This window comes from Fopius arisanus, unplaced genomic scaffold (assembly GCF_000806365.1).
Source record: "Fopius arisanus strain USDA-PBARC FA_bdor unplaced genomic scaffold, ASM80636v1 scaffold00099, whole genome shotgun sequence".
In the NCBI taxonomy this organism is placed as follows: Eukaryota; Metazoa; Arthropoda; class Insecta; order Hymenoptera; family Braconidae; genus Fopius; species Fopius arisanus.
In genome coordinates, this window is record NW_011887838.1 from 87,151 (window position 1) to 113,456 (window position 26,306).

At 38.3% G+C, this 26,306-nt stretch overlaps 1 protein-coding gene across 1 annotated transcript; it reads right to left on the reverse strand.

The window, feature by feature from the left end:
* Positions 1 to 3,735: 3,735 nt before the first annotated feature.
* On the reverse strand, positions 3,736 to 25,272 carry LOC105270994 (uncharacterized). Its single transcript, XM_011312265.1, has 3 exons — positions 25,058 to 25,272; positions 24,838 to 24,937; positions 3,736 to 7,166 (listed from the first exon to the last, which is right to left on the reverse strand). The coding sequence occupies exons 2-3, from the start codon at positions 24,926 to 24,928 to the stop codon at positions 3,892 to 3,894; spliced, it is 3,366 nt and encodes a 1,121-aa protein (XP_011310567.1). The 5' UTR covers positions 24,929 to 24,937; positions 25,058 to 25,272; the 3' UTR covers positions 3,736 to 3,891.
* Positions 25,273 to 26,306: the final 1,034 nt, after the last annotated feature.

Below are 26,306 nucleotides of genomic sequence, written 5' to 3' on the forward strand. Positions count from 1 at the left end.
ACAATTGAGTTTCGTAACTCAGTTGTTTTCCGTTAATTTTTTTTAGTTTCATTGATAATAACAACTCGAGTCTCGTGACTCAGTTGTTTGACACTTTTTTTTATTTTGACTCATTTTACTATTTTACGATTACTTATTTATTTATTTATTTTTTTTCATTTATTAGACTTCAAAAAATCTTGATTTAGTGATAATTTGACGACAGTGACTAATTAAAAATAGTATAGTGTGCGCAGTAACACGTAATCGATTTAAGGGGATTTTTATTTATTCATTTTTTTTTGTATTGAGACTGATTTTCTTTAATAAAAATATTGTTCTCCCCGACAATTATTTATTTTATTTATTTTATTAAGAATCCCAGTTGCATCCCCTGTCGAGCTACTGGAGCAATTGAGGCTGAAAGCGGAGGATTTTGATACGGCGGTCATTCCGTTTTAAAATTGACCTGGCGCCTAACAATTTTTTTTTTATTTCTGATTTTCTGTTGGGGTTTTGATGCCAGAGGGCGGGCTGATGGACGGAGGGTTCCGTGAACCTCCCAAAATTACGTCGCAAGTTATACACCGTTAAGCTGGTGTTCCGAAAATTCTGAAACACATCAGCTATCAGTAAAACATCGGTTTGAAGATAAAGATCTGAATATTCTCCTAAGGTTTGAAGATTAAAAGTCCGCCAAACATTCTCTACATGTAATACTTGTAATCGTCATCCGAAACTCCTTGATCATTCAATTGAGAGTAAAACTCCTCTTTTTCGGGCAACTGATCTTCATCCAGCTTGATCCAAATATTGATGTACTCATATGGAAAAACTCCTTTACGTATCAATAGTCTGAATTTTTCTTCATTAAGGTTGCAAATTTTTCTTGTTATTTGTTGCTTGTCATCACTCAAATATGATGATAATTTGCCCAGACTGCTCGCCATAAATCTGAATAAGTCGATGAATCTTAATTTTATATTGATTCCATCAAATTCTTTGGTGAAAGAAATATAACGTTCCTTATTAATTGGCAAGAGATTTATTGAAACCTCGAAAAGTGTTGCTAATTTCTCAATAATAAAATGAGATCATAACCCGATAAGTGATGAAAAACAACCGGTAGAATAAGAGATTGCTGATAATTTAAGTTGCCGATGTGAAATGATTCAGACATCGATCACAACCATAAGTGGTGTTGATGGTTTGATATCTGCTTACTAACCAGTCGAGATAAATTCCGTATCCATGCGAAATGGTAAGTTAATTTTGAAAAACTATCATTATGTTCAAAATCATCCTCATTAGCATCCTCACTATTGCTATCAGTATTATGATTAAGATAGTCTGAAGAATGATCACTTTCCACCATGAGAAGGTGAATCGTAGCTCTATCAGACTTCAGTTTACTCAAATGAACTAGAACCATGTATTCTTTCTGATCTAATCCATAAACATTGATGGAAAGATTGTTCATTTGCTCGAATTTGGGTATATGCTTGAGACTCATAGAGGATTCAATACCATCATACTTCAAAACTGTACTGAAGTGAGGGTACGAACTAATCAGATCTCTATGATAGTCAGTAGGATAGAGCGCTGCTGTTACACACCATAAAAAGCAAAATTCGTCGGAATTTTTTATATTGACTACAGTCTTTTTCTTTTGTATTTTCGGTGGGAGATCAATATACGTAGACGAACCTCTCTGCAACGGTTCATATCTATTAATGTGGAGTGTAAGGTCAATTATCTCAATCTTTGTCCATCCTGAATCGCGTTCCTGGAACTCCTCAACGTTGGTTAATAATTTGTTAATAATATCCCCTTCGAACCATTCTTTAATATCATGAGATGGTGGAATGGTAGTATTTCGAGTATTGAAATATTTAGTTTCATGCAGTGTTTGCTCATGCTTCCAATTCTCATACTCGCAAGCTAAGATAAAATTAACTTTTCAATTCCCCTCTTTCAGTAACGCATTCTTTATACGAGTACAAATTAGAAATTTCGCATCGTTGAGGAAGGATTTTAAATCTGTATGTATGAGGTTAATAACAACTCCAGTTCTGATTCTACCTTCATATGCTGACAATAGATCTTGCCAGTGCACCCTCTGACTTCATACATTCCGCTGTTTGGGAGAATTAATTGTACCACCATTCTTTTGCCTGCATTTCAATTTTTTAATCAAAGAATGTAAACGCGCGATCGTTGTTTGTATTCTCAATTTATAAGCCATAGAATACTTCCACTTAACTCTCACGCTTTTATTCAATCTCCTCAACCAGTTTCCACCAATTTTCAACCATTTCTCTTGTTCTTCCCACGGTTGTTTTTCACATAGCTTATAAGCTTCTTTCATGGTTTCGATTAGTTTCAAATAAGGTGATGAATCCATTTTCATAAAAAGAGTTTTATTCAAAACGATTTTTTAGCACTCAGAAACTTTTTTTTAAAGACTGATGGAAATTACGGGAGTGTCTCATTCATATAACAAAGCAGGACAATGCTATGCAGATTTTCCTAGAACAATATTTCTGTTGACTCCGCAAAAAGAAAAGAAACTTTGAATGATGATGATCTATGAATACATATACTGCTTCTAATACAATAAACTACAAATCATTCCGTCTTAGAAAGCCAATTGTCCGACGACCTATCGATTAATTTTGTCCATATAGTATTTAAAAAATGCATTATAGATTAATGACTTGATTACAAACGATCAATTAATTTTATTCCCTTAGGGAATGGAAAATGCGATCTAACCGAGCAAAGCCATTATACGCATGTGATTATAACCCAAGCTGAAAGCGAGAGTTTCACATTTCCTCAGAAAACACTTTACTCCCTAGAGGCACTATATATTAATTACAATCCCCTGCGCGCCAATCTGCTTCGAATATGCAGCCAAATTTTTCAATCGGTTGATGTGGGGTTCCAACTGTACACAGCTTCCTTCAAAAGTGCTATAGACCCGAGCGGTTGGGTTCGATGATAGGGATAGATCACTCGTAGATAATTAGAAATTAATATCTCTGAGGGAGATTCAACTTTTTAGCGATTAAACGATTTATTAAATAAATATAGTCTTTGACTAATGCTGTAAATATCAGGCAATACGAGTTACAAGAAAGTGACTTAACGAATCGTCGGATTACTAATTGTCTGTGTCTGACAACCTGACTAACTGCTCCAGTGGTAACGAATTCACGAGCTTATATTTCATCGTGGATTCGATTGCAGCAGGTGTTCTGTCTTTGTTTTACACCTGGAGAGACATCGGGTGACGTCCCAGGTGTACGTAAAGGCCATAGCCGTTGATGGGGCGAAGTGCTGACACTGCACCCCAGTGATCCACATTATGACGATTATATGTGGGCTTACTCCACAAATATTCGGGTTAGTTTATATTTCAACATTGTCTGATGACATGTTTTTTTGATAATATGTGCCACTTCGCGTGTCCTCATATTATGAGAAATTACCTAATACTATTTCTTAATTAATTGTATTTCTGGGGCATAACCGACGGTCATTAGGCAAAACCTATTATCGTATAATAATTATTGGGAAAATATATTGTTTTAGTACCATAGTCTCTCTTTCGGGTGATCAGCGGCTAAACGGTTAATATTTGTGTCAATTAATATTCAATCTTCATAGTAGTAGCAAATCCTGATCACAGAATTTATTTTTATTTTGACATTTTTTTCATTTAATAATGCATAAAATAAAGAAAGGATAAAGTAAGTTTATGACAAACGTATATTTTTAATTTCATTTTTCATACATAAATAACGAAAGAAATATTGGTGAAATGCAATGCGTTCGAAGTTTGTACCTTTCGATGGATAAGAAAAATTAAGGAAGTGAATAATTGAATAGTATGAAGTTCACAAAATTCTATGCTAGAACAGGCTCTATCAGTTTTTCAGGCTCGAATGGAATATTATGAGTATTTCCGGCTCGCAACATGGGTACTACTTTAATCCTAAATTCAAAAGGTAAGAAATCAAAGCAAAACCTATGGAAATCAAGTCTTGTCTCAATAATTCCCAATTGAGCCATTTTCCTTAACAAACTTGTCAATTCCTCCTTATAGTTATCATACTTCTTCCTCCTCATAATAACAATCATCACTTCATTGAGTTCAACAACGAATTTCTCCGATTTAACTCTCACATGCTCTCCAAATTTGGATTCCATCTTCTTCCAGAGAAATTTATACAGCTTATTGGTGGCCCAATGTTTAGGTCTAGGAAGTGTGGGTCTCTTATAGACTTTGCCATTAATAATGAAAGCCCTATCCACAGTTTTCGTAGGTTTTTTTCCTATACCCTGTACTTTCCAACGAGTTACCATATTTATCTCTTCCTTTTCTTTTTTCACAGTTTGTTGATCCTCAGGCTTTTCCTCCCTAGCTCTTATAACGTCAAGAATTTTTTTACTCTCCTTTATCTTCCTTTTAAACTCTTCTGAATTGAATAGAACACTTGAATTCTGGAGTTTTTGAGAGACTTCATTTTTATTATGCATGAAGGTATCAATCTTTGACTGTGTAAACTTCTGATTCTCTTTTAAGTCACGAGTCGAAAACCTTTTCATCTTTTTGACGACTTTACGTGATTTTGCGGGTGTTGATTCCATTTCACTCGAATTCGATATTGGCATTGTGTGGTCATCGTTTCTAGCGGGAGCAACAAAGCTCGGAGAAGATGATAAATTCCTTGGAGGTAGTATTGTAGACAGAACTTTTTTAATTAAAGTCTGTTGGTGTTCATTTTTCGATTGGTTTTTTCGTCCTGTGTATGTTCCTTTAGTTATACGAGGAGTTTGCGTATCAAACATAGAAAGACTGACTTGATTTGTTTGCCTTGTAAGATTCATAGGAAGCGATGACTCTGCAGTTTCACGATCAGACTCTGACATACTAATTGAAGGACTTCGCTCCTTATCTGGAAGTGCATAAAGAGATGGATGGGATCTCCTTGTGGCTTTATCTAAAAATATTTCAGAGAGACTTTCCGTCTCAGTATCGATTGGTTGAGGTTTATGAGAAGCAGCGAGATGTTCTACTGATTTTTTTCCAATGTTCAAACGTTTTGAGGTTGATTGCAAAGACCTTTGCAATTTTTTTGACGACTTCGGACCTGGACGCTTCTGAAGTTCAGCCTCCTCTAATATTTCAGCGTTTGCGGATTTTTGTAGCTGTTGTTGTTCATTTAGAATAGATTTTAAGAAGAATGTTGCACCACTAGAAGCTGGATGAACTAATGTGTCGTGATTCTTTTCAACGATCATCTCTGTCACTTTTGCTCGTGGTGAGCTTGGAATTTGTCTAAAGTTGTGGGCAGGCGACTCTGAGGACTTGATAGGCGTTTTGGAAGATTTGGGACCCGGACGAATAATCACATTAGTCATGTTTTTAATGGGCTCCGTAAGTAGTTCTCTATTGTCGGCATTGCTGTCCGTGCGCAGGAAAGGGATTTCCGAGCTCGAACCGTCGGATTTATTCAACGCCGAAACAGATTCGCTGTCAGTGACTCTTTCAACGTCTAATTCAGTATCCGATTGGATTTGGCCTTGTGCACTCTGACCATTTAATCGCGAATCTCTTAGTATACTGGAACCAATTGCTTTATTTTGAATTCTACCAATGATATCTAGTTCGTCGGAATCTGATGAAACTACTTTGCGAGATGATCGTGTGAGCCTCAATGACTTACCTGAAAACGTTTCATCTCTCGTATGTCTGTCGTCTATAATTATGTGATCAGGAATTCTTTCATGATTTTCGATATCTTGAGACACTGATCCCGATATTATTGGCGATGCGGGAACTTCAAGGTGCATTGATTTCAAACGGCGTGTCGATCTATTTGTACCGTTTGATACAATAACCTCTTCTTCACTGTCTCCTGGTCTTTTTGAAAGCGAGGACAGCCTACTTACAGATAGCGCCGGCTCAGTAAAAAATTCTTTTAATATTTCAGACGGCCCAGAATCATTCTGTCTTTGAATTTCGATGACATTTTCTTTTGGCAGAGTATCCTCCGTACCGGCTCCAATATCTCCACGGGATGGTTTTATTCTTTCAAATGGCTCTGAGCTACATTGCGACAACATTCCATCGTTATCACCAGATAATTTCGGTCGACTGACCTTCAAATCTTCTGAAATGCTCGATTCCGAAAGTTGAGTATCATCGGTTGGTGCCGGTTCAACATTATGCACTTTTGTCAACTCCTTCGACTTCTGCTCAGTGTCCACCGAACTTATATGGAGTACAAAATCATCAGAATCATTCTTCTTACTCTGGCTCCTGCTATTTTTTTTAGGTGAATGTATATCAGTTTGATCTCCATTTTCTGTATCATCAAGAATCCCAATAAAAGGATTTTCAGATACTTTAAACCTCACACGACCAAAGATCTTCCTGGGTTGAGAGATGAGTTCATCAGAGTCTGTGTCACTAGAGGACCCCTTTTGTGAGTCATTTCCGGTTGCGACAATTGTTTTAGTTTCTATCCTCCCTGCCGATCTGCTCAACAAAGTGGATCGAGGTCTGACAATGCTTTTTCTGTATTCTTGAGAAGCGAGAATCATAGAATTGTTCGACGTAGACATGCCGTGATCCAACTGCTCCGACGTTTGACTTCGCAACAGGGGACGTCTCTTTTCCACTTCCTGAAATTCCAAACTCGTGTTTGAATCTTGAGGGTATGCCTGCCGAATTTGTATTTGAGAAGATTTTCCTGGAGAGATTTTAGTTTTTTTGTCTTTGTCGGATGACGGAGGGGCATTTAAGTCTATTAGGGAATCTGATGAGTTAATAGAGAAAGCACTTTCTAATTTTGTTTTTCGTCGTGGTCGCAGCAGGGGTCGTTTCTTTCGTATTTCTACCGAAACTTCAGAGTCTGAGGCTGACTGGTCTTCAAGAGACCTCTTCATAGCAAAACTTTCTATTAGTGATGAATGGGATGATCTCGATGGGTTTCTCAGAATGCGGTGAGGTACATTGTCAGTGGATTTTTCGAGATACTTCCATTGAGTATTTGAGGAAATAGACTCCATCAAGAATGAATTTGGATCAAGGACTGTTGTGGCGGCTGTACTGTCTACATCTGAAGGCGGACGAGAATTGGTTTGGTTGAGATAACGCCAGTAGCCATCGTCATCTAAATAGAGAAAAAATACATTAGCTATAATTCATAAAATCTAATGAACCTTTAAAATAATTGGACGATGAGAATCGTATCATGTATTGATCAGTAAATGGCAAACCGCAGAAACTTTACAAATTCAAAAATAGCTTAATCGTAGTAGAGTGAGGGGAATGGAAGCACCTCGTACATGGAATCATGACCTTTACGCTTAACCCATCATACGATTCATAGTATATTTGCATAGTGATTTTCAAGTTTTTGAATTTGGGAGGTATACCCAGGTTCGAAAAGAAAAATGGGCCAAATCCGGGCCAATTCCGGGCCGATCTCGGTGACCGTACTACCAAGGTTTGGGGACCATTTCTTAGCCGCGATCGCGTACGAACTTGATTCAACAATGGAATAATAACATCGGGCCAGGTCTGGGGTCGAACTTCGACCAGCATTGACTGCCAGTTGTTGGTCAGGCTGATTTAAATACCAATCACAAAATAATATATTATGTGTAGTTGAAATGCAAGTAATTAAACATTGTTATTGAGCATTCGCGACGGGTTCAAGGGTAGAATAAAATTCACAACCGATATGGCTGCCACAATATGATAATTATCAATAATAATTTTAAATGAAAACAAAAATAAAATAATTAACACTTTTAGAGATGATTTTTATTATTAATTAGGCCTTACCTACACAACCCTTACACAATTATCGCGAAAAACTCGATTTTGGTAACCTACAATATTACAACCCAAGTAGGGTTTGAACCTACGATCTAACGATTACTAATCCTTCCCCCCTAATCCCTAGTCTACCGCGCAATTCTGAACGTCTCCATTTTTTTTTCTATTCAAACATTTTATTGTTCAGTTTATAGACATGATAAATGATTTCAACATAGTTTAATCGCTAAATTAATTTAATAATGAGTTGGCGGACGGTAGAGTGTGTTTCGTGCGAGCGTAGCTCTAGCTGATTTGCAAAGAATTTGATATCAAATTAAAAGATTCGAGTCGAAAAAGTGTTTAAAAGTAAGGCAGAAACCTAGCCGCAGGGGTACAAAGAAAATTTTGCGGTGATAGTAGTGAGTGTGTACGAGAAAAGTGTGGGACAGTCCAAGGATTGCAACTTGGAGGTTAGAACACAAGGCGCTGGGAGGGAGTGAGTGAGGTCTTAGAGAAGGAAAATAGAGGAAGTGACGTAGAGGTAAGATGGAGCGCGACAACGACCTCTCCAAGGGGGAATCATTTGGTGCAAAGAGAGGGAGAGGCAGACCCCCAGGGTCCAAGAACACCATCAAAGGAAAAAAAATCTCCAGACACCGGAGAAGAGAGAAAGAGGAAGATAACAGACTGGACAAAGAAAGAAAACAAAAAAGAGAAACTGAGGAAAGGCCTGTTCAGGAAGGAGGAGAAACGCAAATACAGAGCGACACTCCACCGAGGAATGCAAAAATCACGAGTGGAAAACAATTGGCCAGAACGCCCGATGAAGGCAAAAGATGGAGGGAAACAGGAGGAAGCAGAGAGAGAGAGGGGAATGGAGAGGAGATAGAGCAAACAAAAAGAGCAACAAGTGAGAGAAACGTGGACACACAGGCGCTGTCGCAGGGCGAAGAGGATGAAGAAAGTGAGGAATCGGTGGTGACAGTACTGGGGATCTCGAGCTGTTCTGAGAGCGGAAGCGACAATGATGAGGTGAGACCCGTCAAAAAATCAACAGAGAAACAGGTGAGAGCAAAACAAAAGAGATGGAACACTGGGAAGAGCTGGAATGGCGTATGGAGAAGAAATGGGAAAAATGAACCAAAAAACAAAATGAATTCGAGGAAGAGAAATGGGAAAAGGTTTTCATAACCCTGGAAGAAATGATTAGAAGAGAGTTTAATAGGGAACGCGGACACACAGAAAGACAGCACATGAAATGTACAAACTGTGACTCGCTGAGACGAAATTTGGAGGAGGCACAAGCGGAGATAACGAAAGGTAAGACTCAGTCAAACTTCTGGAGAAACGAGGCCCTCATCTGGCAGAAAAGAGCACAGGAAACGAGGAGTAAATTGGGGCAGGAATTCGAAAGAGAGAAGAGAGGGGTCGAGAGACACGTAAGGGACGGGGACAGGTTAAATAGCCCTGCAGAGTCAGACCCCAATGAAGGACTGACCTCAGCTCATGCCACGGGGTGTGCAAGTGACCTGAGAAACCTGAGGAGGCCGTCGGGGGTCGGGGACGCGAACGAGATACCACAAATAGGTCACGGGGAAAAGGACAAGAGAGGGGCAAAGTACAGAACCCAGCACAACGAAGAGCAGGGTGAGCAGGGTGAGCAGGCAAAAGAGGTCCAGGAAGACCTGGCAAAAGAAATCCAAGAAGACTTCCCAAGGAAACTAGAACCCGACGAGCGGGATGAAGAGAAAAAGGAGAGGAGAGAAAGGCGTAAATGGATCAAAATAAGAGGATTGGAACTAAGAACGAAGCAGAAGAAAGAGGCTATGGAGGACTGGTTCCTGGAGAACCTACAAGAAAAGGTGAGAGTAGACAAGATGGAGAGAATGGAAGGGATAGATGGAAAGAACGGATGGAGAGTAAAGCTAGAGGAAATGAACAGCAAGATAAGGATACTGAAAAAGAAAAGGGAACTGAAACATCTCCACTCGCCAGTCTGGATTTTCGATGACATAACAGAGAGACAAAAGCTCATCCAGTCCTGAATTGAGAAACAAGCTTCCAAATGGGGAGAGGCCGGAAAATCTACCAGGATAGGATTCCAAAAACTAAATGTGGAAGGGGACTGGCTTACTTGGGACGAGGAGCAACATGGAATGAAGCTCTGGAAAAATAGCAGCGAGAGGAAAGCGGAGAGATTTCGAGAAGGAGACACGAGAAGAAGCTCCGCATGAACTGGGAATCATCCAATGGAACACACGAGGGATAAAGAATGTGGGGAGAAACAAGGAGTGGTGGGAAAAAGCGGACGTGGTGGTACTGCAGGAAACACATCTGGTGGATAAGCAAATGAAGAAAATGTTGGAAAAACTAAACAACAACTTTATATGGCACGGCAAGGCGGCGAATAAAAAACACCGGAGAGGAAGAGCGGCTGGTGGACAAATAGTTGGGGTGAAGAGGAGATGTGGGGGTAGTTGGAACGTATCAGAATGGGAGTATGGCCTAAGGATCATAGGAAGAGATGGACAGGCAGCAGAAGAGAACCACTACGAAATCTGGACAGTGTATAACAGCCGAGGAGGAAATTTGAAGAACGTCCTGAGGAAAATTGATGAGAAAATGGAACTCTCAGAGACAGAAAACAGAAGAATAATAATAGGGGATCTGAATGCCAGAATCGGAGAGGAGCAGGGAACACCAGAGTACGGCATGGAAGCAAACAGAATACCAGAGAGGATTTCACAAGATAAGCTGCGGAGAGGTGAAGGCAAACAACTGATGGATTGGTGCAAGGCGAAACAAAGATAGTACTGAACGGGAGAGTTGAAGGCGATAAGGAGGGGAAAATCACATGTTTAGGAGATAGCCAAAGACTGGGCAGCGTTCTGGATTTGGTCTCAGTGGACCTGGTGGAGGAAGAAGGAATTCCGAGCTGGGTAAAGAGCTGACAAGTCTTGGAACAGGAGGGATCGGACCACTTCCCGGTTCTCCTCAAGGTAAAATGGAAGGAAGGTGACGCAGAGGAATTCCCCAGCTCAGCACATACAGGAGGAAGGCTAAGATGGAAGGCGGAGCTGGCACAGGCATATGCAGACGAATGGAACAGGGTATCGAGCACAACAGAGAGGAATACCGCTCAGGAGCTAGAAGTAGAAGAACGATGGGAAAACCTAGAGAAAACAATCAAGGAGACAGCAGGGATTATAAACATGGTGAACAGTGGAGAAGTGAAGAAACGCAGAATGGAAACATAGGACAATGGAGAGTACAAGAGAAAGAGAAAGGAGCTCTTCAAGAAACTCACCATTTTTAATAAAAATAGAGACTGGCACAACAGGAGACAATACATAATCTGTAAAAAAGAGCTGAACACACTAAGAGAGAGCCTGATAAGAAAGTGACTGGACGGAAAACAAAAACTGGTGGCGACGAGCAGAAATTTAACAGAATGGTGAAAGGCCATGTCCTGGTACAGGAAGAGTAAAAAGAGGGCCAAGAACCCGGTTAAAAAAGAGAATTTGCTGAACCATTGCAAGGAGCTACTGGGTGCAGAAAACGAGACACAGGAGAAAGGGACTGAAGAGGAGGAAAACGCGGTGGAAGACCCGCAAGAAGACGAAATAGCCACTTGACAGACGCGAGAGGGAGAAAGAGAAACAGAGACGGAAGACGAAGAGGCGGAATGGGAGGATATAGGCGCACCAATACAAGAATCTGAGCTACAACGAGCAATCAAGAACATGAGGAATGGGAAGGCAGCGGGCGCGGATCAGATACAAGCGGAATTTCTGAAGGATCTATCCAAAGAGACAGGGAGAAAGGAACTCATGGAGATTGTGAAATAACTATAGGACGAAGAGAAGATGATTAAAGAATGGAGAACAGCGATAATCTACCCAATATACAAAAAAGGAGACCCAAGCGAGGCAAAAAACTACAGAGGCATCTCCCTACTGTGCCTCGGCTAGAAATTATTGACAACAGTTATGGCCAAAAGGCTCGGACACTGGCTAGACAGAAAGAAAAAGCTGACAAAAGCGCAGATGGGGTTTAGGAAAGGAAGAAGCACTACAGAAGGCATAATGGTATTGAACACACTGGTAAGGAGCAGGCTCAAGGTCAAAGGAGGGAAATTATACACCGCCTTTATAGACTACAAAGCGGCTTTTGACAAGGTAAATAGAGAAAAGCTGTGGGGAAAAATGAGGAAAATGGAGGTGGGGGAAAAATTCCTGAGAATGGTTAAACTAATCTACGAAAACACGACAAGCAAGGTGTTAACAGGCGAACAAACGACGGAGAGCTTCCGAACGGGGCTGGGGGTAAGACAGAGATGCCCCCCAGCCCAATATTTTTCAACATATACATTAACGATGTAGAGGAGCTGCTAAGAAGAAAGGGAGATGGAAGCTCAGCGATTGAGCACACGAGAGGGAGCAAGGTATATGCAAAACTCTATGCTGACGACGCAGCCCTAGTAGCAGAGGAGGGCAAGGATTTGCAGAGGATGCTGAAGACAACAGAGATATGGTCGGATGAAAATAAAATGGAGCTAAGTACTGAAAAGACAAAAATAATGGTGTTCAGGAACGGGGGGAAAAGGAGAAAAGAAGAATGGAAATATAAGGGAGAACTTCTGGAGGTGATTAACAATTTTAAATACCTAGGAGTTTGGTTCTCTACAAAGAACCAGTTCAAGACACACACTAGAAACCTGGCAGGCAAGGCAATGCGACTTGTAAACAAGGTGTGGAGAGAGACAAGGAGAGCAAAAGTGGAGGATTTGCAAAGACAATTATTCCTGACGGAAACCACGGTGAAGAGAGTGGCGATGTACGGGGTCGAAATCTGGGGATGGAAAAGATGGGAAAATCTCGAAAAATTACAGGGAAGATATGTCAAATCATGAATGGGGGTAGCAAGAAACACACCGAGCTACATATGGAAGCGAGATTCAGGGAAGAGAAGCTTAGAAGTGGAGACAAAACGGAGGGCGCTGAGGTATTTAGATTCTAGCTACTGTAACTATTACCGGGACATCAAAGAAGAGTAAACTAAGTAGCTAGATCGTTCCACTTTCTCCCAATCTGCCTGTGTGTCCTGATGCTCCCAGATCTCCGTAATTTCCGTCATTCTTTCCAGCCACTTTCCTTCCTCTGTATCCGTTTTCAGCATCTCCAGCAATTCTCCATCCCCTGCTTCCTTCGTTGTCTGTTGAATCATCCTTCCCCAGGCAGTGGGGTTACCATTGCTTATTCCTCTTAACTCTTCTTTCATGCATTTCTTTGCTAGTCTGCCGTTGCCCATTTTGTTTAATTTGAGTAGCTCGAATCTAGCTACTGTAACTATTACCGGGACATCAAAGAAGACACAGAATTACAAAATTACTGGGGAGACAACGAGCTCAAGATATGGCAAAAGTCAGGGTGGGCAAGATGGAGATGCGGTAGTGTAACGAGAGAGGGGAAGAAAGGCTTCGCAGATCAACAATGCAGAGCTTGCACGAAAGAATTGGAAACACTTGAGCACGTAACGTCCTGCAGAGATATTCAGGCGAGAATGAGGGAGGAAAGTTATATCTGGTGGACGAACTGGGGGATAGAGAAAGAGGATGGAAATAGACTGGAGGCTCTATTAGACATCCTGAGGAACAAACCGTCTAGAGCATGGTGTACAAGGCTAGTGGAGATCGAGAAAATTCTCATCCAACGAGAAAAAGAGAGGGGAGAATGTCTCGAGGAACTCGCAAAAAGGCTGAACTCTAAAGACTAAGAAATAGCTGGGGAGAAGGGACAACAGGCAATACTCGTCTAATAGTATACTGCGATACGAGGCTGGGGGAGGGGTATACTGTACGGTACTACGTTATAGCATGATCTACTCAAAGAATTATACGTTAATACCAATATGACAGTCGCCTTTATGAAGATTGATATAGCATACGAAGAGAGCAAGAAAGGAGGAGGTGTAAAACTTCATTGTAACACCAAAGAAAATGAACTATTATTATTATTATTATTATTATTTAATAATGAATAATGAAAATAACAATAACTATTACTATTATATAACAGTGAATGATGATTTTTTTACGCTATATTTTATTTGTTGTGACTATCCGATAACGTATCATTTAAAAAAACAAAAACAAAAAATGTTTTTGTAAAAAAAGACGCCAAGCTCATTGAATTTACCAGTGGGGAAAGCTGGTGATGATAGGAGTGCGTAAATCGTTTTGAGTTCTTCTCTATGAATGGCTTGACTAAGACGAGTCCCATAATATCCTACAAAGGACATCGCAATCAAATCGAATACTCGACTCAAGTCGAAAGGGGTAAAAAGGGCATTGTGAATCAAAAAAATATTCAGCAATATGGTCAGGATCAATGTACTTGGTGCGGTTTTTTCAAAACTCACCACTTTCTCTTTAGAACTCGCGATAATAGAGTACTTTCCTCAATTACACGAATTGTAGTTCAGTCTGGGAACTTTAGGGGAATCAACAAAGCGAAAAATTCAACTGAAAGTTCCATCTGATTATCATGAAAAGACCTATGAGTTTGATAATCTTGATGAGTAAACCATCGGACTAGGGAAGTTCTTTCGATTCAACTATGTTCGAGACACAAACGATGGTAGTTCCACAGTTGATGCATATAGATGAAATATTCCCACGGGAAACTTTTCAGTCAGCAGTGCCATACGGGTCAGCACTGCTGAGGTCAAGTTTCACGGGCAGCTTTTAACGATGAAAGGAAAGATCGCATATCCAAATAGGCTAGGTTATAAGGAAAAACCGCGCTAAGTTCGTTGATCCTGATCATATTGCTGAATAATTTTTTGATTCACAATGCCCTTTTTACCCCTTTCGACTTTAGTCGAGTATTCGATCTGATTGCGATGTCCTTTGTAGGATATTATGGGACTTGTCTTAGTCAAGACATTCATAGAGAAGAACTCAAAACGATTTACGCACTCCTATCATCACCAGCTTTCCCCACTGGTAAATTCAATGAGCTTGGCGTCTTTTTTTATTTGTGTATTTTTTTCAAATTTCCATAGTTATGGCTTCAATTTTTAGGTAATTGTTGTTTTAAGTTTTTTTCCAATTTTTTGTTTCAAATGAACAACATCGAAATATGTACTTGGCGCATTTTTTTACAAAAACATTTTTTGTTTTTGTTTTTGAGGGGTATTTCAAGCATTTTTTCAAAATGAGCAAGAGATTTTACCCTTCCACTACTCAGACTACTATCGAATGAGAGAATCTTACTATTAATTAGATTTAAATAAAATACAAAATGCATCGACAATATCCAATTGTTCTTATTCACGGAATGAGTCTTCCGTGCCCTGAAGTTTAAATAAGTGAGTAATTTTATGTATCTCCACATAATTTCATTATTCTTCCTTCACAATCCTTCAATTATGCATTTGCAATAAGGACTATTGAGTATATACGGTATATATCTTTCTATTCGATGCATTGCTGTATAATATATGTTTTGATTCATTAGTGAGCGGTAATAGTGTTCCAATCAACTACTTAAATTTCTAATTTATGTAAATAATTCATTAATTAGTTATTGTATTTTTTTATTTTCCAGGTTCTCGATTAATATATTAAATTTTAAGAGAAATTGATCATTTAATTTGCCGAGTTATTCTTTTTTTTTCAAAATAAAAATTAAAACGAGAATAAAATTTTCTAAATTTCATATTAAGCCTGTTTGAAGTTACCAATTGAATGCAATGCGCAATAAAGGTCAGGTGATTTTATAAAATGGATTTGCTTTGGATTTTTTCGGGATATTAGGAGTTATATTTCTTCTTTCAATATCATTTTGGCCCCAAAAATAATGGCTACGTGAAATAATCCATTATTTTTCTCTCAAAACACATGGATAATCAACAATTAATTGAGTGTTTTCACATTTTTCCAAGGCCTTTTCCTTAATTATTCCTAAAAACATCTCTTGTTTTGGAAAACTGTATTTTCAAAATACATTTCATACTTTAGGGTGCAGTAAAGAGCGTTTTTTTTAGAAAAATTGTTTATTTCCAAGGATAAATAAACAAAGTGAAAAAAAAAGAAAAAGGGTTAGGTGTCAACCACCATGAGATGTCAAATTATGCATTTCTATTTTTTAATTTATCACTGAAAATATTTTTTCATTTATCACTGAAAATAACCTTAACTTATCTCTTCTCAGCGCACTTTCCACGATACTTTTGCCAACCTCTCATTATTCGCGCGCGACGCTGATTAGGAACCGATAACACAGCGCCCATTGGAAACAGATGCTGCCACCTTTCAAACAAAAATCTGTACTACAGATTGCCCCAGCCCTGGGCATGCCGGAGCTTGGTAACCGAGCCGCTGCCAACGTTGGTCCGGAGCTTAGTCTGATTCCAGCCGGTGATGTGATTTTGTTTTGAGGGTTCATCGATGTAAACTCTTCTTCGTATCGACAAATGCTTCGCAGTAATCTCTAGCATGCTATTTTCTACCTTCTGTTACCGAAAATCATAAGTCTTTGACCTTGGCAAATAAATGTTATTAAATGACGAAATCTCTTGGAGGCGCCGAACTTACGAAAATAAGTGTGCCTCCTTTGCGGAAGGTTAGAGCGATGTGTTTTGATTTTGCTGTATTTTCAAAACTTAAGTATTGAAATGCATAAAAATAATCCATACCAGTTATTCCCTATATACTTCAGTCATAAAAGCCTTGAATATAAATCCAATGCGATTTCCAACGATTTACAGCAATTTGCAAAAATATGAGTGGCAGTAATTGACACAGTCGAAGACACCTATGTGTCAGTTAAAGCCACCCATTCCCGTAACCTCTCTACCTGCATAATTTTACGTGAAAATGTAAGGCCGTTGCCTCTCAGCGGATAGGTTCCAGATTCGATTCCTGACCGGATAGAATGGTGAGACCTAACCATTAAAGTCTTGATCAATCGCCACATAGTTTTCATGACTCAAGACCATGTAAAATGGAGGATAAAAGACTGAGAAAAGAGAGAATGACAGCTCAACAGCTGAAGGCTGCCAACAAGAAAGACGAAGGGAAACCTTCAAGGAAGAGAATTTCAACTTATGAAACAAAATGCACTTATCGATTAAAAAATGCATTTATTCATTGTTATAATGATGAATTTTTGGTAAAAGTATATTAGAACTACTTCTATTTTCAAATTATTCCGTTTCATAATTGTTTGTATTTTGAGATATATTCTACTCTGTAGGACCTACCCTAAGTACACATACTTATTGTCCAAACTGCACAGCTATAAATGAATTTAACCTCTTTGACTCATTTCACTTATTTTGGTGGATGATCATGTAAGGCGTCCGAGCTCCCCTACTTCGCTTTCCTATCAAAAAGTAGGTAATTTATGATGAACTAAACAATATTATGAGGTGTTGATAATAATTCAATGCGTGGTGAAGCAATCGAGATACGCGGTAGCGTATCGGCCAAGTAAAAGTTTCGTCTCTATCCAACAAATAAGGCCGAGAGCTACAGTGTATCTATACACGACACAACTATCCGTTCCACTACCTCCTAATCATATTCAATCCATACAATACAAACGCTACAAGTTACATGAAATCTGTGCATAGTTACATTATACAAATCGCCCTCAAGCTTTTCATTGATATAAGTTTTCCCTTTTTTCGATTAATATTGGCAAAAATACGCCCATGCCAACGGGCTCATTTCAATATTTTACCGATTTCTATTATCTTTCGGTTACATTGAAGTCACTAAGTTGGCAGCCGGTCGATCCAACCTAACCTGGGTTAAATTTGGCGTTGAGATGTTGCCATCAGTGCATTCAAACCGTTGAATCGCAAAAGGGAAACAGAGGAGAATGTTTTATTTTTTCCCTTGGATTTTATATTTTTTATCAATTTCCATAATTATAATTGTTAACTAGAATATGCTGTGAAAATTATATGCAGTTCTTGAAAAATCCGTGAAATCTCCCGAAATGACAAAAACTGGTGTTTTTGTAAAAAAAACGCAGCCAAGTAAAAGTTTCGCACAATTGATTCCGTGAAAAACTCGTGTTTTGCCAAAATATGGCATTCCAAGATATTAAAAAAACTCAGAAAATGTAAATGAAAATGCCAAGAAAAGCGCTACGAGTCGATAGAAAGGATTCAATAATGAAAAAAAAAATCAGCAGAGACAGGACCAACTTACTTGGCGCGGTTTTATTTACAGAGTAATGCTAAAATACAATTTGATTAATAACTAAAGTGACTGAAGATAGTCTTTGGCTCTAGGTCTAGTTCTTGGGAAAAACCGCGCCAAGTAAGTTGGTTCTGTCTCTACTGATTTTTTTCTTTCATTATTGAATCCTTTCTATCAACTCGTATCGCTTTTCTTGGCATTTTCATTTACATTTTCTAAGTTTTTTTAACTTCCTGTTCTATAGGAAGTTATTGTAATGACCCCAAAAATCAATATGGAAATTTTCAACATATCTTCACGTTTCAAGGCCTCCAGAGTAATCCTGGACCATTTTCGAGAGGATGTGTGTGTATGTGCGTGTGCATCTGTGTGTGTGCGTGTGTGTGTTACTAGGGATGTAAGTGGCCGAAATTTATCGTCAACGATTTCTCAAAAATGGATGATGCGATCGAAGTCAAATTGATACCATCGAAGCGTTTTCACGCCATTTGGTGCTGATTAGATTATAGAAGGAATTGCTCCAGCCGTTTTCCAGTTTTTCCAGAAAAACTGGGAAAACGGAAATTTCATCAACGATTTCTTGTCCAAAATTTATCGTCAACGATTTCTCAAAAATGGATGACGCGATTGAAGTGAAACTGATACCATCGAAGCGTTACCATGCCATTTGGTGCTGATTAGATTATAGATGGAATTGCTCCAGCCGTTTTCCAGTTTTTCCAGAAACAAATTTGAGAGAAAAAATTTCTTCAGCGATTTCTCGTGCATGAAAGATGCGATCAAGATTTAATATAGTGTAATCGAAGCGTCATGACGACATTCGGCACTGATCAAATTATGGATAGAATCGCTCTAGTGTTGTTCTCTGGTTTTTCCAGAAAATCAGGGAAATATAATTTTGCTAACATTTTCTTGCGAACGGATGATGCGATCGAGATCCAATGGAACGCAATCGAACTCTCTTAATGCGATTGAGCGCTAATTATGTTGTACACGGAATAGCTCCAGCCATTCATGACAGTGGATGAGAAGGTCATCATGGAGGTGGAGGCGCTCGTTCTACCTACCCAAACCTCCATTTCAATAATGAAAATACTATGGAAAAAAAATGGATTCCTGTGGGGAGCAGGAGAAAGGTCGTATCATAAATGAAATCGAATTGAAGAAACCAAATAGACAGGAGAATCATTATAGAACAGGAAGTTATTGGTGTGACCCGTTGAACGGGTCACACCCGCATGAATGCATTCGCCAGCAAGCCACCCACAACTACGCACCCCACTTCGGGAGCGAGCGAAGCGAGCGACCAACAACGCGACTACTAGTTAATATCTTGGAATGCCATATTTTGGCAAAACACGAGTTTTTCCACGGCATCAATTGTGCGAAACTTTTACTTAGCTGAGTTTTTTTTACAAAAACACCAGTTTTTGTCATTTTCTATTATACTATTACCGAATTGTCTTATATTTTAATAAACATTTGATGTTTTGATGATTTTCTAATAATTGAGCACGATTGAACTACCTTATGGCATTAATAGGAACAGGGATGGCAGAAATGGGGACATTAGTGCATTGATTTCAATCATTAATTAAAACCTATTTTTCCATAATTGAACAGAAATTGCGCGGTGAATTTGTAAGAATATACCCAATCGAGGTACACTAGTGCCGGGACTCGGTTTTAGGTGGCATTAATGGGGACGCTGACGGTATACATATTTTGATTGCTTGATATAGACTCTATATCATAGATATCTATATTATAGCGTACATCGAGACGAATATTTTGAGAGGTGAAAGAAAATTGAAATCGGTTGAATAGTTTTCCAGACATATAAGAAAACCAATTTTAATGAAAGTTGAATATTTCAGGAATTAATGGTCTGATTCAGCCCTTCTTCAATGCAGCGTTGCCAACCATATCATTATCATGGTATCTATACCATGAAACTAGGCCCGATACCATATGGCGATCATGGTATCATGATATACATTTTTTTGCGGGAAAGGAGAGCGGGATTTATTTAGAACTGATTTTTTTTCATGACGTTATTATACACGGAGAGAAATATTTAGTAAAAATTACGGAACTTTCAGTTCACTTACCGATTACGGAGTTGATTTGAAAAATTCAAGTGACGGTATCGTTATTTTTCACCGATAATTCAGATAAAAATTACGGAACACCGCGGAAAAATTCCGTAACTTTAGATAAAAATTAAGTGACAGTTCCGTAAAATTTTCGACAACCACATTTCGCTCCAGAATTACGGAAAATACACGTAATTTTTATTGAATATTTCTCTCAGTGTAGTATTTTTCGATACGATTGTGGAAAAGTGTTTTTGGACTCATGGGAGGTTTATAGCACGAGCCAAAGGTGAGTGATATAATCCCACAAGTCTAAAAAACACTTTCCCGCGAGCATCGAAGAGTATTTTTCACTACAATGTGTGGGAAGTGAGGTTTTACGCGTACAATGCCATTTTTCATAGTGTGTAGAAAAAATATTTTCTTATTCTTCTAAAGTTACTCAATGATACGGTAACAGTCTTGACCTGCATTTAGACATTGTTCGGATGCAAATAAATAATATATGCATAAAACAATAGTGGAATATTTCAATATTTTTAAAATAACAACAAAAAAACTACCCACATAGTGATTAATCACGGAAACTCAAATTATTTGGTTTCCTGAAGATATTGTCTCCCATAATTAATTCAACTTAAGGTTCAGACTTTGCTGGCAGACGTCATAATTCTTGTTTGAATTCATTTTCATGTTTATTTCAATATATCCACAAACTTTGAGATTCGAGACTGGAGACGTGGATAGTATTTAGTGCGGTCGAGAGCGCCACTAAAAATTCGGAGAACCTTCAGTCGATAAAATCAAATTTTTCCGATGCAGTTTCCCACCAATCACGTACACCGAGACAAAAATTCAACGAATGATGGCCAATCATAAATTTTTTGAGAAGATTGCTCGTTTTCCGCATTTCCCGCAAGAACCCTTGAATAGGTGACGGCGCTCTCTTTGAACTTTTTTCACGAAAACCTATTTCAGGAATTGAAAATATAATTTGGCATATTTTATTGATATTTAGATAGTGGCTTTGCAGAAAATTATCCAGGTAATTATAGATGAATGCAATCACTCTGCATTCACGTATTTAAACATAAGGTTAGAATTTTGATAGCTCATCGAAAAAAATCCCTCCAGGGACTATGGAAGACGAAGACGACACTTGTCGAACTCCACCGAGAAAAAAACCTAAAGTAGATAAAAATAGCAAAGGAAAAATCGTCCAGCGATTCCGAGACGATTGGCTGGAAAAAGATGAGTTCAAGTATTGGTTGCCGCGTGTACCTGGTAATCCTGTCAAAGCCAGATGTAAATTGTGTTGCCACGACTACACTGCTGACATATCTGTATTGAAGAGTCACGGTAAAACCGATAAACATCAAGAAAAAGAAAAACCATTAAGGAAAACAAGTTTTAAAAATGACACAGTTCGTTCGACGAGGAGATTGTCCTGAAGACTCACTAGACACTGCTGCGAAAATTGCAGAAATAAAAATCGCTGGATTCTGTGCTGAACACAACATCGCTTACAAAGTACTGGACCACTTGTCGGATCTGCTGAAATTGTGCTTTCCAGATTCGAAAATTGGCCAAAAAATGACCATCAAACGTACAAAAGGAACTGCCATAGTCAAAAATGTAATTGGTGAGACTGAAAAATTTATACTGGCAGAAAAGTTGAAGAAGACTGAATTTAGTATCCTGACAGACGAGTCAACGGATATTTCATCAACCAAAACAAGTTGTCTGTTGGTGAGATATTTTGATGCAGAGCAAGGTCAAATTGTCTCCAAGTTTTGGGACCTAGTTCAAGTACTGCAACCTGGGAAGGTGACGAGTGCAACAGCTGAATATTTGTACAACAATATCATTGCAAGCTTCAAAGACTGAGGGATCGCGCTGGAAAACGTCATCGGATTCGGATTTGACGGTTGTAGTGTCATGATGGGCGTGCATAACTCCGTAGCCAGTCGTTTGAAGCGGGATTTCCCACACATTACTATTATGAAGTGTATCTGCCACTCTTTACATATATGGGCCAGTGAAGCGTGCCAGCAGTTACCTCGTACTTGCGAAGACTTTGCTCGAAATATTCACAATTTTTTTAGTAGCAGCTCCAAACGACAAAGTGAATATGTAGAGTTTCAAATGTTCACAAACGTCGAAGTTCATAAACTCTTACATCCATCCCAAACACGGTAACTGTCATTGGCATCAGCAATCGACAGAATCATCGAACAATGGCCTGCTCTGCTCCTGTACTTCAATGACCAGTGGATGACACCGAAGCTGTAAGCTGCTGAATCCATCCATGTAGGCTTGATCGGTCCATTTAATAAGATGTTTTTCTTCTTCCTACAATGGGCTCTTCCTAAGTTCACTCAAGTGAACAGATATTTCCAGTCTGCCAAAGTTGTTATAACAGATCTTCATGAAGCTATGGTTGACTTGTATGAAAGTTTACTTTATAGTTTCATGAAGAGAAACTATGTGAAGTCTCGGTTATTGTCCGAGGTCGACCCAGAGGATAAGACCCAATATCTCCCACTGCCAGAAATGTACTTGGGTGTACAAGGTGCTACAAGCACAACAGAGCAAAGTAGTTCTGGACCGACGAGATCTACTTCTTTATTTCCGTGAGAAATGTCAAAAGTTTTTGATTCATGCCTATGTTGGGATACGGAAAAGATATGAGTTTAAAAATTCATTTTTAGAGAATCTGGAAAGTCTGGAGCCCCAGTACGCTCTATCACACACTGAACGAGAGAAAACACCCTCCCTCGTACCTCTGCTGCTCACGCTCTCCAGAGTTTATGATGAAGAGAACTATCAGCTCGTCGATGACGAGTGGCGTAAACTGTGCAACTATAATTTCAGTAACGAGATAAAGGAATTGGAGACAGACCCAGACCTATTCTGGGCGGCATTGTTGGTGCTGGAGAACGAGCGAAAGGTCTGCTTATTCAAGAATTTAGCTCGATGTGTTTTAAATATACTATCACTTCCTCATTCAAACGCTGATAGCGAAAGAGTGTTTTCTAAAGTAAATCTCATCAAGACTAAACTAAGAAATCGTCTCATCGTGCCTACTATTAGAGGTAGTTTATTGGCCAGCCAGCATATTGCAGCTAATGGAGGCTGCTTTGTCTTTAAACCACTTAAAGAAATGGTGTCAAGAATGACTAAAGACTCGCTCTACGAAAAGCCGAAGGAAATCGCAATTGCAAAGGATGGCAATGGAGAAGGAGAAAATGAAGATGTTGTGATTTTTGAAAATATCTAAATAAAAGTATATTGGTGTTGCTGTTATTTAAAAGTTTCATGTACAAGCAGTGATTCTAGAGTCTCGGGTATAAGAATAAAATTATTTGAATTTTCGGGAGACCTACTTTATCGGTGGATACCATGATTTCCCCCAATACCATAATTTCCCCCTCTCCGTACCATGGATCGAGCTCCATGCGTTGGCAACGCTGCTTCAATGCCAAACATTTGATTGCCAAGCAGAAACTTTATGGCAAATTCCAAGTTGATGAATCAATTTTTCACAACGTTACCGTACAAATGGGATCAAGACAAATATTTAGAGAAGTGAAAAGTTAACATTAATAAGATTGGCATAAGAGAAATCTTTCTGCCAAATTTTAAGTTGATAGATGGATTTTTTTTAATGGGAGACTATCAGGTATTTTTTCGAAAAACATGAAAATTGAAATATCTCGGAAACTTTGTGACAGTATATATATATATTCTGACTGGTCCATATAGAGTATATTGAGCCGAACATTAAAAAAATAAAATAAAAAATGTAAACGGTTGCATGGTTTCTGATCTGAGATATTTGCAAAAAATCTTTCAACAGCAATCACCGATATTTCAAAAACTACTCAGCCGATTGGGCTGAAATTCATCAAATTCAAATTAATTTATCCATTTATTCTCCTTCTTTTGTAAAAATTAGCCCTCAGTTGACCATCTACACATACTCGTGGCCCTCATACTTGGTATTTTTAGGTCTCAGACCAAATTAGGGAATCGAAAAATCGAACGATTGCAATGCTTCCATTCGACAACAAAAACTATTCTACAATTGTAAATATAAATAAGTGTACGATGATGAAATTTCGTGAATTATTAAATTCTAATAAACCTCATATATAATATCCGTTTACTGTCAATGTAAGAATGTTTCTATTGAATTCATTCTGTTAAAGTGAAGAAATGAGAAATTATGATCCTTACAAATATGTTTATCAATCAATAGTAATGCCTGAATAATTTGGAAGACTGCCATCACGGCCTTTACACCCATTTAAGTAACTCACTGATAATCGTACTTGTTGAACTTTCAAGCTAATGATTAATTGCAAAAATTCGAATCTGAAGCCAGGATTATCAATCGTTTTTTTTTAATCATCAGTTACATACAACCAGTAAAGAGAAAAAACTATAAAAATAGAAAAATCAATGATTTAGTTAAATGTTTAGTTACGTATAAGAAAACATCTGGAAAAGTGCGTTTTTGATTTATTTTGGTATAGTTATGAAAATATTAACAAAATAAAAAATGTCATTTATATGAAATATTTCATACAGAAATATAAAACTGTATATATTTATAAGAATAGTTGCAAAAATCTGTTGTACTTTTCTACCATATTAGTGAATTGTTTTACCATAAACATTTAGGGGGAACAAATTTGACTCACCTTCGAAGATACTTGTGTTGTCATTTAGAAATGCTGAAATATTTGTAGACCTCCTAGACCATCGTCTGTTCATGCTTCTGCGTTTAGCCATTTCAAAGACCTGCCAATCAAACAAATGGTTATAAAGTATTTCTATGCAGGATTTGTCCGGATGAAGCAGGCGTACAATTTGGTATTTCATCAGTTCACAGATTATCGTTAAATTAACCTAACAGCTTACCGATCTTGTATCCTCTGTCTTTCTCTCTGTTTCCAATTTGATCACATATGGACTGATCCCATCAACCGGTTATTTGTTTTGATTTTTTCCTCAAATTATAGCTTCAACTATTTAGTAAACAAAGCTCGCTAGGACTACGTAGCTACTAGGCACTGTTCCATTCGTTGTGTCAATTTTTTATTTTGTTCGTTGCAAGCAGAGTTGCAAGTATGTAGACTTGATTGTCAGGGTCGCGGTGATTCCGAGTCAGTATTAGTGGCATTCCCATGAGAATGATGGCGCTACAGTCGATGCTAGCAGTATGTAATTAGCCGCAAATTATCAATAATTACAAAAACGAACCCATACAATCGATTGTAAATCGTTCGCAGATGATTGTAAAAAAGGTCATAATATTTAAGAGTAGATAGTTTTTTTATAAAAAATAAAAAACTTACGACCCATGTAGTTAGCCGCATTTTTTTTCTAATCACTCTTAAATGATTTTTTTTATTGTAATCGTTTGCAATTCGTTTGTAAATACTATATTCATTTGAATCCACGTTTAAGAGTCATTAGTCTGGAAATTATCAGCAATAAACGTGATTGCAAAATTGCGCGGAGGGGATAAGACTTTACAAGTATGACGGCGCATGTACAACTATTCAGAGGATTTTTCTGTTATACGTTCAAAAATAGATTAACGTCTTTCTCACTTTAATTTTGAAAGATTTCACTACGACTGTCTTTTAATTGAACATTGAGTGACACATCGAAACCATTGTACTTTTTGTAAGTACATTAATAATTATAATAACTTGTTCACTAATGGGTGACATTTGGAGAACAATTATCGTTTGAGTAATCCCTGGTTATTCCCACCCAAGCAGAATATGGGCTGGCAGAACCCTATAACATTTGTCATGAGACATTAGTTTAACACTTCTGTTTAACAAAAAAACGTAAGTATTGAATTCAAGGTTTTTGTCCAACCCTAACTGGGTTTATGAAATTAACAGCATAAGCTGTAAGCTTGGGTGGGAATAACCAGGGATTACCCAAACGATAATTGTTCCCCAAATGTCACCCATTAGTGGAACAAGTTATTATAATTATTAATGTACTTACAAAAAGTACAATGGTTTCGATTGGTCACTCAATGTTCAATTAAAAGACAGCCGTAGTAAAATCTTTCAAAATTAAAGTGAGAAAGACATTAATCTATTTTTGAACGTATAACAGAAAAATCCTCTGAATAGTTGCGCATGCG

Excerpts from the sequence above, each read along its gene's own strand:
- LOC105270994 (XM_011312265.1), bottom strand. The coding sequence starts at position 24,928 with ATGGCTAAACGCAGAAGCATGAACAGACGATGGTCTAGGAGGTCTACA. Across the intron at positions 7,167-24,837 it reads CAACACAAGTATCTTCGAAG|ATGACGATGGCTACTGGCGT; the intron begins GTGAGTCAAATT and ends TTCTCTATTTAG.